Genomic DNA, 17,180 nt, shown 5'->3' on the forward strand with positions numbered 1-17,180 from the left:
ACAATGAAGTTGTTGGGTAACAGATAATAAATTAAAGGGATAATTACTATTGCCCCCTTGTACTTTGGTTTTATTACTAATCAAACCTCTTTCTTTATGAAATTACTGTTGCCCCCCTCACTTTTAATGGTGTTAAGTGGTTGTTAACATCAAATATTCAATGTCTATTTTGCCCTTTCATTAAAATTAAGAAATTAAAAATATGACATTACCCTCATTTTTCTATAAACTATATTGAATATCAATTATATCCTTAAAATCTTGTATTTTACAATAAATTTTGGCTTTGGTGGGACCACACACTTTGTACAATAGTTAGCATATATTAGGAGATTTTCAATTTTCAACTTTGAATTACATTTGATATTTTCTAATATTTTAGTTTCTATTTTAAGTTTTATTTATTCACAAATTTCCTTCATTCGGCGAATTCTTTTTAGAGAAGAAAAATCAAGTCTTTTCTTTATTCGGTAGTTTCTTTTTAAAAAAGAAAAATTAATTTTAGACAAAGTTAAATGTTGGATTAGCAATTTTAAAAAGTAAAGGGGATAAAGTAGTAATAAAATCAGAATACAAGGGGGCAACAGTAATTATCCCTAAATTAAAACCAAAGTAAGGAACATGTAATACGTTCGTGAGAGGTATAGTGGGTATGGGGCTGCAATTCCCAATATGTGTAACGGAAGCAAAACCACCATTTGGAAGACGAATAGATTGGGTGTGGGGAACAAGACTATCCGAATGAAATAAAGATAAGTCGGAAACCATATGAAGATTGGCACCCGAATCAATAACCCATAGAGAAGATATTTCATCGAGCAATTTGCCAATGGTGGAATGTTACGAGATTCCAACAGAGATAGAAGTGTATGGTACTGATCTGTGGTGAAAGATGGTGCAACAACTGAAGGGATTACAGTTGTAGCAAAAGAGTGAACCATATGAGAGGAATCCATTGAAGACATAGTATTGGTAGCCATTGAAGAAGAGGTGGAAGATGAGGCGTGGCTAATGAAGATGTAGAATCGTTTGTTAGGCTGATACCATATTAAGAAACAACTTCAATGGGAAAAATGGTTGAATGATTTCATATGAGAGAACCTCAAATATATAGGAAGCATACATCCCATGCTATTAGGTAACTATGAACAATAAAAGAAATATATAAAACATAGAAATACAATACATGGAAATGTTTGTATGGAAATATAATCCATGAAAATGTTTGTATGGAAATGATTTAATAGAGAAACCTAATCAAACCAAAGCCAAATTAGGATATTGATGAAATGGAAGGATGAGATGGTATGGAAGAATTCAAATGAGAGGAGTGATGAATGTAAAGAATTCAAATGAGAAGATGAAATGATATGGAAAGAATTCAAATGAGAGGATGAAATGATAGGGAAAGAATTCAAATCAGAGACAATTAGGGAAATGATGAAAAATCATCCTTATCACACCTAATAATCAGATCATGCGACAACAGAAAGACTGAGTGCTCAATTGATGGGACAACCTCACTTGATATGGATTTGAATTTCAGAAATATGCATGCAGCATGGACACCAATCGACTTGAGCCTAGTTTAAATGGGCCAGAATCAATATGAGTCTAATTGCAAATCGAACTGGGTCTCTCACAAGCATCTGGGAGTTTTATTAGAAAAAGAATGTTGGTCTTAATGGAGGTAGATCAATTGATCAGGATTTAAGATACTCCATAGTAACGGATTTGATTATTATGGTTGGGTTTTTGGCTTTGAAGACTGAGCCAAAATCAGAAGGATAAGACCCACCAAAACAAGAAACTAGAAAGAATATTGATGGACAAAGCGAAACCTTGTTTTCTCTTTTTGCGTTAGGTGCAGGTGCAAATGGTGCTGATGGAGAGTACTCCACTGAGACAAATTAACAAACAGATAGTGAGCAGAAATAGGAGGGCAACAAAGAGGCAGTAAAGGGGAAGAAAAGTATCCTTGGCGTGAATTTCAGGTTTTATTTATGAGCAGAAGACTTTGTGGAAGATCTGAAGAAGGGATGACCAGAACGTGAGGTTGTGGTCCACGGAACAACTATTCCTGTCACAATCTACTCCACTCTACGTTAGTAGTAGAACCACCTTGGATTCTTTAAGGGATCGCCTTAGGAAACAACAAGCATTTTTTGGTTAATAAATTCCGTCTTCAACTGCAATAATATCTTCAACTCGAACGCAAACCAAAACAACATGCCTAATAGATCAAAAACTTCACCATTTTCAGCAGCAGAGGAGAGAAGACATAGAAGCCGATTCTGGATCTTTGTAGAGACTGTTTCGGAAGCATAAGATCGAATAGAGAGACTAAATAGTTGTGAGAAACATCAAGAAGGTTGCTCTCCCACTGTGTCTTTTTCTTTTTCATTTTTTTCCCCTCTCTAAAAACATGTGATTTTATCAATATGTCCTTATTTTGCACCACTTCATCATTTGGATTTACACGTTTACCATACAAACCACTTAGAATGAATTCTTAGCCGATAATCCATAATAGAGCAAAATTCTATTATTGATTCTAGACTTTTTTTTTTCTTTTTTTTTTTTCATTCTTTTAAATAAATGAAGTATTATAATAGATATAAAAACATTAAAAGAACAAAAAAATATTAAAAATTGAGAATGCGAATTGATAAAAAAAAAAGGCCCCTTAATCTTATTAAGTGACTCTTCCAAAAATAACCAATAGAAGCCATTTGAATTTTTTGCCATTTGAACTTATTTCAAAATAACCTTGTTGTATGCATTAAAAAATAACCAATAAAAGCCATTTGAATTTTTCTCCACTTGAACTTATTTCAAACAAAATAACCTTGTTGTATGCATTAATTCTTTTACTAATTTTTTGGGCTTTCTTTTTGCTCTATATTCAGCAGCCCCTCAGGGTAAACCCACCTGTTAGTTAGGTGCAGGCTCAAGATTCCCAGCCGGAAAAAATTGAGGTGGTCAATATTTGGTAGGTGTTTAAAACTTTTTATATTTTTTAATTATTTTACGACATTTACTACTACACCCACTACTTGAAGTGAACTTAAATAGAACATGTACTTCTACCATCTTCCTTCAAGGGCATTCTTTGTCATTTTCTAATGAAATATGTTTAGAACTCGAGGAAGACCTCCATTGCTTTCTTTATATATATATATATATATCAATTACGATTTTATTTCATGATTTATTTTGTTTATTTGCATTTGCATCTTGATAAGGGTAGTTTAGTCGTCTCCACAATCTTATTATTTTTAATATTATTAATGTATTGAATGCTTGGTTAGTATGTTGTTAGTGGTAATTATGCATCCTTAACCATTTTTAGCATTCAAATGTGATTTCATGTCTTTGTATATACTTTTGCACCTTAGGGGCATTTATGTAATTTTGAACACTATCATCATGTTGATTCTATTTTATTATTATTATTTTTCTTTTGGGGCTGAATGTTTAAATTTTTGACCTTGCCTTTTGCCATAGAAGAAGAGAACAAAATGTTTTCTTTCTAGCAAATCTTTGAGTTAGAGAAAGAAAAAGAGAAACACCTAAGTTGCGAGGTCCTCTCTCGAGGTTGGGCAGAGTGTGATTTTCAAAGTAGATGAAGTGATCTCCATGATTTTCACAAATCTTGTATAAGAAAAAAGTCAGGCTAGTTTGTTAAAGAATTAAATTTTTTCGTTTTTTAAAATAAGAAGTTTTTACCTGGAGAACTATGAATCTGAAGAATCACGTAAACCAAACTTACAATGACAATTATTTCCATATTAGTTCGCTAAATGACACTTGGGCATTTTCTTAGCATGCTAATGACACTTATGCCACTTCTGTGAGAATATTAGTGTTATTCATCACTTACATCGCTTCTTACTTGAAGAGGGTGACAAAAACCTCCCAAGTCAACTTTCTCTCAAAGTAAAAGAAAATATCGCTTTTATCCCTGACATTCTCAAAAAATTAAAATACCCCTCAACTTAAAAGTACTTGAGAAAAAGTACCCTAGAATATACTAAGCAGGCTTCTTCTGCTTCCAAGACACACCTCACAACACTTACTGAGCATGCTTCCACCCTCAACGTTCCAGTTTGGTAATTCAGGTCAGTTTCGACAAAACAGTGACAGGCGGAGTTACTGCATGGTGATGCTAAAAATCTTTGTGCAACCATTCCGAGCTACCTTTGAGACTGAACAAGCAGCCAAAAAAGCAGGCCAGTCTTTCGTTTTTAATGCATAATCATCTTCCTTGAAATTCTATAGAAACAGTTCATCCAATCTCTCTTCTGCGAGACTATCATCACTTTGCACCTCCAAAATCCTTTTAGTTTGGAAAAAATTAGTCTTCGGACATTTTTCAAGTAGCTTGTGAGTAGAAGTAATTCAAAATTTGTTATAGCCAACTCTATGATATTCTTCTAGCAAGAGACTTCAGATCTGGTTCTTCTGTTCAACCAAGATCAAAGTCTTATAACCTTGCCATCAACAATTCTAGTGGCCTTTAAAGCATCAGCCTTTTCTATCGTTCAACTAATCCCTGCGCTATTTACCTGGAGACATGTTTTCTGTTCGCTCATCATAAATAAAAATGGTTCGTAATTTCTTGAAATCTGATGTTAATGCTACCAATATATAAATACCTTCTCGAAGTACGGTTGTGCAGAAACTAGCAAGGGAAACGATACTATCAGGGTCTGCAGAGCCAAGTTCCATTGAGAACTTCCAAAGCATCCGCACACTTATCATCTCTAGCTGTTAATACCACTGTGATTCCATTAGTAGCTGATTGGCTGCAAACCCTTAGCCTGATTCTCCCTCCATTAACCACAAGCAACCCGGTAATGGCAATGGTTTGCTAACAAGGGGATTTATTCGGAAATAGCATTTCATTTTTAGTAAGAATCAATGAGTGAGATTTTATTTACTCACTGTGATTCCTCAATTGTAGATACTCCTATGTGTGTAAGAAAGAAAGAAGATGGATGAAGAGGAAATTCCTTCACCCACCTCTAGGAGTGATAGTTTAGGGTTTTAACCGTTAAGGTAGGCAAGTGGAGTTTGGGACTATTAGAAACCCACATTTAAGTTTGAGAGTAAGCGAGGATAGAGAGAGATGACACAGGATTTTCATGGTTCAGTTGAATAATGCACCCTACATCCACAGAAAGTTTGAGATGTTACCACTATGGTCAAATGGAGTGTTATATGCTCTTTACCTAGAGTTCGTAGGACCAGAGTCGTTGTTCTTCAATCGTCTAGGAAAACAACGACTCTGGTAGTTGTGATCGTGTGGAATCTGTGTATCACAAGTCATCTAGAGTTTGGGTCTACATTAAATATTGGATAAGAGTTTGAGATTACATAATATATTATCCAAGGTTTTACAAGGGTCATGTTAAGCTTCAAACACGGCTTTGGATAAGACAAAGTCCTTTTCAACTTCATGAGAGTCATGATCAGCTCCAAACACTGCTTTGGATAAGAAAAGTCCTTGTCACCTTCATGAGAGTCATGATTTGCTTCAAACATTGCTTTGGATAAGGTAGAGTCATTGTCACCTTCATGCGCTTCTAAATTAGTGGTGGCTAGGGTTTTACCAGCCGAGAGAAATCCTAACTGCATAAGCCTTAGGAGAAGTGGATGCTAGGGCTTGGGATGAATTCCTAGAAATATCCTCAACACATCCTTGCAAACTCAAGGGTAGTGAAGTGACCTTGAGGTTGAACAGTAGATTACTGAAGCATTGATAAAAGAGAGGTTTCATGAAGATGTCAGTGAGTTATCTTTTGTAGATGGAAACAAACCTGAACATCCCTTCTTGCAACTTTATCATGGAAAAAATCAAAAATCATTTTCAATATGCTTGGTTCGAGCATGGAAAGCTGGGTTTGTTGTAAGATATGTGGCACCAACATGATCACGCAACAAAACTGAAGCATCTGGCAGAAAGATAAAGTGTTCCTATAAGAGAGATTGAATCCATGTAAGTTCAACAACAGCATTGGGTAGAGCTCTGTATGTGGATTCTGTTCATGGACGAGAAAATGTGGCTTGTTTCCTGGATTTCCAATTCACAATATTACATCCCAAAAAGAAAGCACAACAACCAATAGACTTGTAATCATCAGTGTAGCCAGGCCAGACAACATCTGAGAAGGCTGTTAAGGTAACTTTGAAGTACTTACTAATATCAATGCCATAAGAGGAGGTGCCCTTCAAGTAACTTAGAGTCCTCTTCATAGTAGACTAGCGATCAAGAGTTGGAATCTGCCGACACCTTTTTAATTGCAAACTAAATATCGGGTCTGGTCATGGTATCATATTGAAGAGCCCCAACAATACTATGATACAAGGTAGGATAGGCCATGTGCTTCCTTGAAAATTTACTTAGTTGGGTAGAAGGTGGCTTTGGAGTAGTGATAGGCTTACAATCAATCATATTTGCAAGAAGATCCTCATTATACTACTATTGGGAGATGTCAAAGCCATCTGAACATCTAGAAACAAACATACTAAGAAAGTAGTGCAATGGGCCTAAGTCCTTTGGAGCAACCACAGAGGCAATCTTGTGCAATGATTGAGTAAGAAAAGAGTTAGTACTGCTAGTGAGAATGATATCTTCAACATAAACCAAAATATACATAGTGCTAGCAGTCCCATGATAAATAAAGGGTTAAGTGTCAGTATTGGATCTAATAAAGCCATATTCCAATAAAGAACTAAGTTTATCAAATCAAGCACAAGAGGCCTGTTTTGAGGTCATATAGAGACCTATGAAGCTTACAAATATAATTTGGTGATGTGAGTCAGCATACCTTGGAGGTTGTTTCATGTAGACAACCATTAGTCTTTCTTTTTATTTGACAAACCTACTTGTAGTTGGTAACATTTGTTTGACTAGGAGGAGGGATGAGACACCAAATTCTATTATTCAAAATAATAGTAAATTCATCATCCATAGCCTTGCGCAATGAGGGGATTTATTTGTAGTGGTAAAGGAGATTGGCTCAATCAGAGTCAAGTCAGTATCAAGGATAGAGGTAAGGAGGTCCCTAGGAGGATAGACTTTCTTTAGATATGGTAATCATGGGATGTGAATCTACAGTCATATTAGGATTGGTGCAGGGTCAGGGAGAACATGTTGATAAGGTAGGGTAGGGATCGTAGGGTGGCTTGACCACAAGTTTTCTTTTGGGGGGGGGGGGGGGAGAGGAGGGCATGGAGAGAGAGAGAGAGAGGATTTAGTGGTAGGAGAGGAGAGGGATAAGGTGGGCCCAAAGGAGGAGGATTTAGCCAAGGGGATAAGCGGGTGGGCCCGAATTTGGTAGTGGTGCCATAGGGTAAGATCACACAGGAGGAGGTTCAAGGATCGATGGCAAGGGTGTCTGATGTGGAGAGGGATTCTCACTGGGATTTTATTGCTCATCAAACAAAACATGGTAGGAAACTAAAATCTTTCCAATCTTAGGATCAAAGCATCTACATCCCCAATGACAAGAACTATAACCAAAGAAAACATGCAACCTAGATCGAAATTCCTTATTCTTGTTATAGGGGTGAATGTCATGCCCCCATTTACTCTTGCATGTCTCCTAGTGCGGTTTAGGTGTCATGGGCCCCACCTCACCCTAGTAAATAGTTTACACCTAAGGCAAGGATAACAAGCATAACCTAAGATTCTAAAAGCATTATAATCAGGACTGTGCGACTTTGATTAGGGTTAGATATGTACCAGATCTAAGGAAGAATCTAATTTCATTGGTAACACTAGATTCTGAAGGTTTCAGATGTTCATCTAAAGGTGGAGTTCTCTAAGTTTCAAGAGGGGCCATGGTTGTGATGTAGGGATATATGATTGTTAAACTGTAAGGCTTGCAGGGAGTGTTAAAACAGGTGGAGCTATGGTTGCAACTTGGGTAAGGAGTACAAGTGGACAAAGTTGCATGTGTTCATGCACCAAAAAAGGGCAAATATAGAAAGAGGCATGTGATTTTGGCTTCGGATTTGGTGAATGGTGCTGATCTCTCAAAGTAGGCTACAATAATAGGAGAGGTGGAGCCACGTCACATCATATGGTGGTGATGAGCTATATGACAGCAAGTGTGGGGGGGGGGGTGCTCCTTGCAAGTTTAGGTTATGGCGGCAAGGAAAGACAACCCTGGAGGGTATGTGGGTCATGTGGTAAGGTATCAAGGATACACAAAAACAAATACAGTTGCAAACTAAACATCAACAGTGGTTTACTTCAAGGTGGTTTGCAGAATTCAAGCTAAGATTGGGATTTTTGGATTTGGGATTGTATTATACAAGTCCATATAACTAAAATTTGGCTGTATTTGTAATTGGAATGTGTTTTTGAGTCAATTTCTAGTACATCGGTGGAATTTTAATTTTATGAGATTAGGGTTTTAGGTTTCCCTGTAAGTCTCATCTTTGTAGGATGACCGACGAAAGAAGGTGAAAAAGGTAGCACTTTATAAGATGTGAGAGTGTTGAGGTTTTTCGGGAATAGTATAATCTAATTTTTTTTAGTGGGCCTTGGAAATTTTTCTAAACCACAATAAATTATTTGAGTCTGTTTTACTTGTGTTCTTCTTTGTGGTTGTGCATCCATCCCCAACACTATTTTTGGGGCTTTTCCATGGCTTTCTTTGTCATCTCATTCATGAGCATCCATGCATGCTTTGTCATGTGTAGTGTGTATGCAAGTGTTTATATGCATGATATCCTTCATAACCATATAGTATGTTCTCTTGATAGTCTTTATGATATTCATATGGTGGATACGTGTACGGTCTTCGTTATGGTCTTTGTGGTCTTCTATGAGGAAATTTGCTTTGGTTGGACCTTCTTTGGGTTGGTTGTTGGTTAACCGACCATTAAGGTATCAATTATTTCCACTACATGTAGGAGTGCATGATCATTCTCATCTTAAAGTGACTAGGCTCATTGCACACCCTACAAATGATGAGCTCAAAGGATCATCCCATTCTTCTTCTTGGTTCCTTCTTCGGTTAGGTTCTTTAGAGTATTTCTCATGGTCTCCTTTTCAAGGTAACCACATTTCATTTTCAATTGTCCTTGATCTCCATTGTATCGAAATCCTTCCTTGTATTGAGGTGATGTTTGGGGTGTTCCGAGAGGTTATCAAGGGAATTTTGACCCTTTGTCAAGGTGTGTAGAGCACTAGTAACATTTTCATTGTCTTTCTCATTTTAATATATTTGAGACTAATTCTAAAAACCTTGGTATTTTGATTCAAACATCCTCCTTAGGGCTATGTTTGAAGCCGCAAGTCTCATGTTTTCATTGTGTAGGGCTTCGAAGCCCTTTTATAGGTCATCCTCATCATTGTCATTGACATTTTCAATATCTTCATAGTAGGAAAAGGAGCATACCTCAAAATCTTTTCCATTTTGGGTCATAAGGGCAAGATTCATGACTTCATCTGAGTTTTACTTTTCTTATTTGTCATCAGATATCTCTCGTATGAGCATGGCTTTCTAGGCTTTCCTTTTTGTTGTCTGTGTTTGTCACTTGTTGAGTCGTCCTTTTTACTTTTTGAGGAACGTAATGAATCTTTTTGTGATTGTGGTCACTAAATCTTTTTTATTTGGTCAAACTCTTTTTCATCGTCACTTTGATTGAGGGTACTGCTTGAAGATTTGAGGGCAACAACCATTCTTTTTTATTTATTTTGATCTTTAGCTTCATGCCATTTGTCCTCTTCAAGTTCTTTGTAGATATATTTCTGGAATCTTTGTGGTTGGTTCTTTTGAGCCTCTACATGGGGTGGAAATTTTCTTAATATTCTTCTCAAAACCTCTATGTTGCTGATTAATCTATGCCAAGCCTATGCACTTTATTGATGATGTAGTACAATATTAAAAAACGAGGTAATATCTTTACCTTTAGCAACTTAAAAATTTCAGACTACAATATATATATGTCTAGATTCATCTCCCTTGTATCTTCGGTGCTTTCGTAAAGTGATCAAGAGCTTACCAGACATTCATTTAGTAGATTTGCAGGTTCTACAACATTCGTAAATCGTCTCATTCGTCTCATTCAAGGTACATTGTAAGAACATAGTGGCTATGTGTATAGTTGAAACTTGGGATTCTCAGTGGGGATCCAGTCTTCTCTACATTTTCTGCTATTTCCTAAGTCATCCTTAATGATAATTGGGTCCTTGATGATTACATCCCATACATCCAAGTCGAATGCATAGATGCAGTTCTTGAATTGGCTCATAAATAGGCAAAGCCTTCACCATTGAAGTTTGGCCGTCTAGAGGTGTTATGTCCCTCCAGTCCTAGAGCACTAGTCATACAACACGTGGATCTTTAACTCAATATTAGCGAATGAAAGTGAACTTTGACTTTGATGCCCATTCAAAGTCAACCTAGAGGTAGGGAATAGATTGAACTAGTGAAATTGCCTTTATGAAATAAATAAGTACAAAATCAAATTTAAATAGAGAACTAAAACAAGGCAAAGCACACAAGACTCTTATAGTAGTTTGACTCAACTCTATCTATGTCCGCTCTTTTCTAACTGTTGAGAAATTCCACTAGGGAGTCCCTTTCGTTGCAATAGAGGAGACACAACTCCTTTTATTACAAAAATCATGGTCTAAGTAAGAGTGCCTTTACAATCTCGAACTAGCACAAGGGTACCAATCATTTTAGGATAAGAGTATCCTCGTGCCATTACACCAAGTCCAGTCTAGGGACTTGGTACAACAGTCAACTTACAAATAAAGGAGACGAGAAAGAAATTACCTAAAGGGTGTCGCAAAAACCCTCGTACGAATGCAGTGATGAGAGTTATTTTACTCTTGATGTTAAGCTTGAGGTAGACCTCTTTGAGTTCAAAAGACTTCAAGTTCTAATTGTAAAGAAAAGGAACTCCAATGGGGTTTTAGATTCAAATGGGGACCAAGTCTATAGACACAAGCAAGAGTAGGCCATGTGATGTCTTGGTAATTGTGATTGGAGTGTCATTAAGGCCCCTATAGTCAAAAGTCTAGATAGAAAACATACAAAATTTCAAGCTATTAGTCAACTAAAAGAGTTGGGATAGCATCACTCCCATATTTGGTTCCGGTTCCTTCTTGAGATGTGACAAAAGCAGGCTGCTCTTCAAGCATATTAGTGCTGCTTTTCTAAACACTCTACTATGTATGGATTGGGATCAGACTCCACTTGCTCTAGCCACATTGACCGGATCCCAAGCCCAATTAAGTGTTCGATTCATAATATTCATGAAAACCAACATCCGAACTTATTAGGGTTTTGGGTGAACAGACCTGTGAAGGGACAACGCAGTTGTAAGCCCTACAATTTCAACATGCATGATGACAATGTTCTCCTTTCAAACATTTTGGTGAGCTTCAACAAGAGAAGAGAAAATATGTCTCTTTCTTTTGGTACACGATTGAAGCAGGTATCTTCTGTGCGTAGGTACTTTAGCCTAGAAGTGAAAAGCTGGAGGAGAATAAAGAGTGACAGGCGAATGCAAAAGCAGAGGAATTGAAATGGTGATCGCCATGGAAAACCTCTGCTTCATCGGCTATTTGGTGATCAAATGGGATAATTCAAGGCGACAATGAAGAAGAAGAATCTAGAGACTAAAATAAGAGAAGAAAAGCCATTTATTCTCTTCTCTTCGTGTCTCTTTTACCTTTTCAAAGCTTTTTAATGGTGAACCTACTCCCCAATCCAACAATGTTTCTTCTTTACTATATCAAAAATTTAACAGTCACCTTATGGACCAAAAAAAAAAATAAAAATTTAACAGTCACCTTACTTGGGTTTGGTCCATATCCTCAGTGAATGAAATGAACCCCTAAAATCAAACGAACCTTAATCAGTGAATGGAAAGCCGTAATAATTCAACATAACAAATGGTGGTGGTGGCCTGGTGGGCAATATTTGTTGGTGTTTGTTTCTGTCGGCTCAACTTAACCAGTAAAGAAGATAGATGTTAAGGGGCATTTGAGCCATTTTTACACATTAGCTAAGGGGGCATTTTGATCGTATTTGTAAAAATTATTTCAGTTCTGGTAACGGTCCTTAAGAGTGACTAACAGAATGGACATATCTAAAGTTTTTGCCAGACAAGGGAGGTCATGAGTTTTGTGGCAAAACCAGGGGTGTGCATGTAGAATACTCTCTATTCTAATATAACTAGTTTTTGGGTAAATTCTTTAATCTCATGTGCTAAACCATTCTTTAGGTAGTTGTGTTTTTGTTAACACATGTTAATTACTGTCATACTTGTGATATGTCAGCAACTAACACTATCTAGCATGTAATGTTCTATTACCTTACATACCGTGAAGATATTGCAGCAGTTCGTAGATATGCATTAATTTAGTGAATTATTATTTCTAAATATGTAGAAGTTTATTGAAACATCTAAAAGGGATACGAATCCAATACAAATAGGTTTGAAACTGAATGATGAAACTAATAAGAGCGAACTAAAATTAAATTAATTACATCATTATATATATATATATAGTTTCATATTGCATAATTCCACTTTTATGGTTTTTCTTTTCTCTCTGGATTGTTCAATATTTTATTTTGTCGGTAGATACTTTATAGGTATACATAACCTAGTAGTACTACTACTACTAGAAGCAAGAGCAGGTTCAAGTCCTCATATGAGTATACAAGTGAGCTAAGATAGAGGGACCCAAAGAATTTACCTACAACCTGGTTTTACACATGTTCATGCTCCTTAGGTTTTATTTTATCTTTTTTCTAAAATACCTTACAGGAAATAATTTTAACTTATACTTACGTTTAATTGTTTTTCCTAGGTCATTTGTAGACACATTATCAAAGTAACCAGGGTGAAAAGAGAAGAGGCCTGCTTTAAAAATGGCAGAGTCAATTGTCACATCTCTAATTGGAAAGCTTGGCACCTTGATGTCACAAGAAGCTGATTTTCTTGGTGGAGTAGAAACTCAAATCCTCTCTCTTCATGAGGAACTTGAGTGGATTAAGTCTTTACTAAGATATGCTGATAAAACGCGCAGAAGAAACATATTGTTTGACACATGGGTGAGCCAAATCAGAAACCTTGCTTTCTCTGCTAATGATATACTTGATTTGTATATGGCTGAAGTCATGCAACAACAACAAAAAAATATTGGGTTGAGAGTTATGAATTATCCTAAACGTCTTGTCACTCTGCACAAGTTAGGGAATCAATTGAAAGATATCAATAGAAGGATTGAAAAGATTTCAGCCAACAAATCCAAGTATGGGATTGAAGCTACTGAACTTCAAGAAACTTCTACAAGAGATGGATTTGTGCAGAAGGTAAGGAGAGATACAATGGAAGAGGAAGTTGGTGATGTTGTGGGCTTTAAGAAAGAGATTGAAAAACTAACAACTCTGTTGACAAAACAAGATTCCCTGCAGCTTCTTGTTGTTTCCATAGTTGGTATGGGTGGTCTAGGTAAGACCACTCTCGCGAAGAAAGTTTACAAAAGTTACGAGGTCAAGAAGAGTTTCGATTCTTGTGCATGGATTTATGTTTCCCAAGACTACCAAATCAAAGATCTTCTCTTCTCGACAGTATCACAAGTTGGGAAGCAGGATAAGAAGGACCTGGAAAATATGAATGAAGAAGATTTGAAGAAAATGCTCTATGATCAATTGAAACAGAAAAGTTGCCTGTTTGTATTTGATGATGTATGGAATACACAAGATTGGGATATGTTGAAAAGGGCATTTCTATATGATCCTAATCAAAATCATCAAAGGAAGCAACGAGTGTTACTTACTACTCGCAATTTGGAAGTAGCCAAACATGCTGATCCTTTAAATGCTATTGATCCTCAGCCTTTGGATGAGGAGAAGAGTCTTGAACTTTTTGAAAAGAAGGTCCTCCAATTTCAGGGGCCACATGATCAGCGAAGATTACCAAGTGAATTAAAAGAAATTGGAAAGGATTTGGTTGCCAGCTGCCATGGATTACCGCTTGCAATTGTGACATTAGGTGGTGTTTTATCAACAAAGCCACAGACAACAAGCATGTGGCAGAAGACACTTGATAGTGTGAAATGGCAGCTTAATCAAGGCCAAGAGCAATGCATGGCCATATTAGCTCTAAGTTATACGGACTTGCCGTATTACTTAAAATCTTGTTTCCTCTATTTTAGTGTTTTCCCAGAAGACCATGAGATCAAATCTGGAAAATTGATTCGGTTATGGGTTGCAGAAGGGTTTATACAACAGAGGGGCAATGAGTCAATGGAAGATGTGGCAGAGGAGTACCTGGAAGAGTTGATTGATAGGAGCATGATCCAAGCAACAAAGAGGAGTTCAGATGGAAATGTTGAGACATGCTGTATCCATGATCTGTTGTTGGACATAGCAGTTTCAGAAGCCAAGGAAGAAAATCTTGTTGAAATATACGGAAGTAGCACTAGTAACTGTTCGGCTTCGACTTTTCTAAATAGATTCCGGTGGCTTGGGATCCATTCCGACAACAATAATGGTATGTATCATCATGTACCGAGCAGTTCTAGTATCCTATTCCATCTTCATTCTTTGTTGGACTTTAGTGGAGGAGGAGTACTACTTGACAAAAAGATGTGGAAGGGGTTCAATCTACTTAGTGTATTGGATTTAGAGGGAGCCAAAGATATCTGTACTTTACCTGAGGAAATTGGAGGGCTCGTCCTTCTGAAGTACTTGAGCTTGAAAAGAACCAAAATAAAAAGAATTCCACATTCAATGGGGAACCTTTGCAATTTACAAACCTTAGATCTGTTTCAGACAAATCTTAGTGACATTCCCAAGGAAATATGGAGAATGCAACAACTAAGACATCTTATTTGCAACTACTTACAGGGGTCTTCAAGTAGAGGTAGAGTAGTGGAATGCATGGAAAAGGTTGTGAATAAGATTGGTGGTCAAAGTGGTCCTTCTAGAATCAATAATTTGAGGGAACTCCAAACGCTGTGTCTCGATAAAGGCAGTTGGATAGGTGCAATTGACAAGTTGACGAATTTGAGGCAACTCGTTATATCATACAATAGAGGGGAGACCACGTTGGACAGAAAAGAGGCATTAATTGGCTCTTTGGCCAAATTGGAAAAACTTAGAGTCTTGTCTCTAGATCGGGGTTTCCCTCCTAATTTGTTTGATCTTGTTTCATTTTCACACCATGTGCATCTCCGTTATATTGAATTGTCTGGGAAACTAGAGAAGATACCTGTCTCTGATGAATTTCCGCCGAATCTCATAGAGTTGATATTGGTATGGTCACATTTAAAGGAAGAAGACCATCCAATGGAAACACTAGAGAAGCTACCAAACTTGAAGATTCTCCACTTAGTAGACAATGTAGTTGAAGGAAAGGAAATGATTTGTTCAGCAGGAGGTTTTCCTAAACTCCAAGAATTGAGAATATGGTCACATTCAGACTTAGAGGAAGTGCAGGTGCAGCAAGGAGCCTTCCCCTGCCTTAAAGTTTTGACCATCAGTTGGTGCGACAATCTAAAGATGATTCCAGATGGGTTGCGCTACGTCACTACCCTTCAAGAGCTGAACATATATGGCATCCCGGATGAGTTTAAAGCTAGGATCCAAAAAGACACGGAAGAAGGAGGAGCCGGGGAGGATTGGGAAAAGATAAAGCACGTACCCTCTGTCACTATCAAGGGTTGATAAATAGATGAAGATGAAGGCTTGCAATATCACAAGTGAGCTATCCTTTCCTTTCACAGAAATATAAATATATATATATTAGATATCAGCTAGCGTTTGTGACTGAATTGCTATTAATTTTTTTGAATTATTATTGTCATTATTATTTGCAGCTATTAAAAAGATCGAGAATGAGTTCAAAGGAGGTTGCAGAAGAAGAGACAGATGGAGGAGGAGTAGTAAAAGAAAAGAGAGGGAGGGGCTGCTTCAATTTATGTATGGATTAAATTAAGTATCATCTGTCTGTCTGGGCCATGATGCAGATGCAGAGGCATGGAATTAATGGTCGATCCAATATTAGAAAGAAAGATGGAGTATTATTATTTCTAGCTTTTCATTTTCACTTGGAACTTGGAAGGCCAACAGACTTCTGGCCTTTATAAACAAACTATTTATTTCTATAAACACTATTAAACATGGTGGTGGGTTATTATTATTTGTATACATGGGTGTGGCAATAGAGAGTATTCTAGCTTTTTCGGTTGGAAGGAATTGAATCTTATTTGTTTGACCCACCCATATGCTCTCTTCTGTTCTGTTGTGTTGTGTTGGGGGGCATGGATCGGTTTCATCAGAATATCCATATGACCATATATATCCATATATCATCTGTCATTGGGCGGTGGCAATTAATTATCTGATGCAAATTCATGAAGGATCTTGATCTTTTCGTAATTGTTCAATTTGCATGATTTTATTATATTATCATCATCAGATGATCTTGGTGATGGAGTCCTGATCAACTTTCAAGCTTGATTTTGGATTAATTAATGGGAGCTTCAATTCATAGATAAAATCTCTTTCTTCATACATCTTCTACGGTTTTCGTTTCCAGATGTTTTGTTCCATTTAAAATAAATCTAAACATTAACAATAATGAATGTCATCAATATATAACATTCCCAAATCAGTTTTACTGATTTCTTGATTCATTCATCTCATATGCATGGTTTCATATTTGCATAATTGCACTTTTAAGTCTTTCATCTTTATTAATTGTTTAATATTTATTTTATTATTAAATATTTTATAATTATATAAACTTTCATAGTAGCAGCAGCAGCAGGAGTAAGTGCAAGTCCTCTCACTTTCAACCCACGAGGAGAGAGAAAAGAGAGGGTGAAAAAGATAATCTCTTGTTAGGGAAACAGATGAAACAAAAGTTAATTTGTGTTTTCAAGTTCAGAGCTCAGATTTCTTTTCTGATTCTGATTGATCAGTTAAATTCTTTTTTCATTAAAATATTTGATTTTGCCTCATTCATACACTCTGAGAAACGAAAGTGATGTTCAGTAATTTAGACATTTTACTCATTACAAAACTACTTTTTTGATTAATTCTACACATATATACGGCTTTGCAATGCAGATATATGGTCTAAGGAGCTTAATTTTAAAATGGGTGATGCGTGGTTTGATTTAATTTATG

General features: G+C 36.7%; 1 protein-coding gene across 1 annotated transcript; it reads left to right on the forward strand.

The window, feature by feature from the left end:
* Positions 1–12,911: 12,911 nt before the first annotated feature.
* LOC149022385 (putative disease resistance protein At1g50180) lies at positions 12,912–16,000 on the forward strand. Its single transcript, XM_089147271.1, has 2 exons — positions 12,912–15,748; positions 15,866–16,000. The coding sequence occupies exon 1, from the start codon at positions 12,912–12,914 to the stop codon at positions 15,711–15,713; it is 2,802 nt and encodes a 933-aa protein (XP_089003397.1). The 3' UTR covers positions 15,714–15,748; positions 15,866–16,000.
* The last annotated feature ends 1,180 nt before the right edge of the window (positions 16,001–17,180 follow it).

Source organism: Hakea prostrata, chromosome 3 (assembly GCF_041222555.1).
Source record: "Hakea prostrata isolate BN-2017 chromosome 3, UWA_Hpros_2, whole genome shotgun sequence".
In the NCBI taxonomy this organism is placed as follows: domain Eukaryota; kingdom Viridiplantae; phylum Streptophyta; class Magnoliopsida; order Proteales; family Proteaceae; genus Hakea; species Hakea prostrata.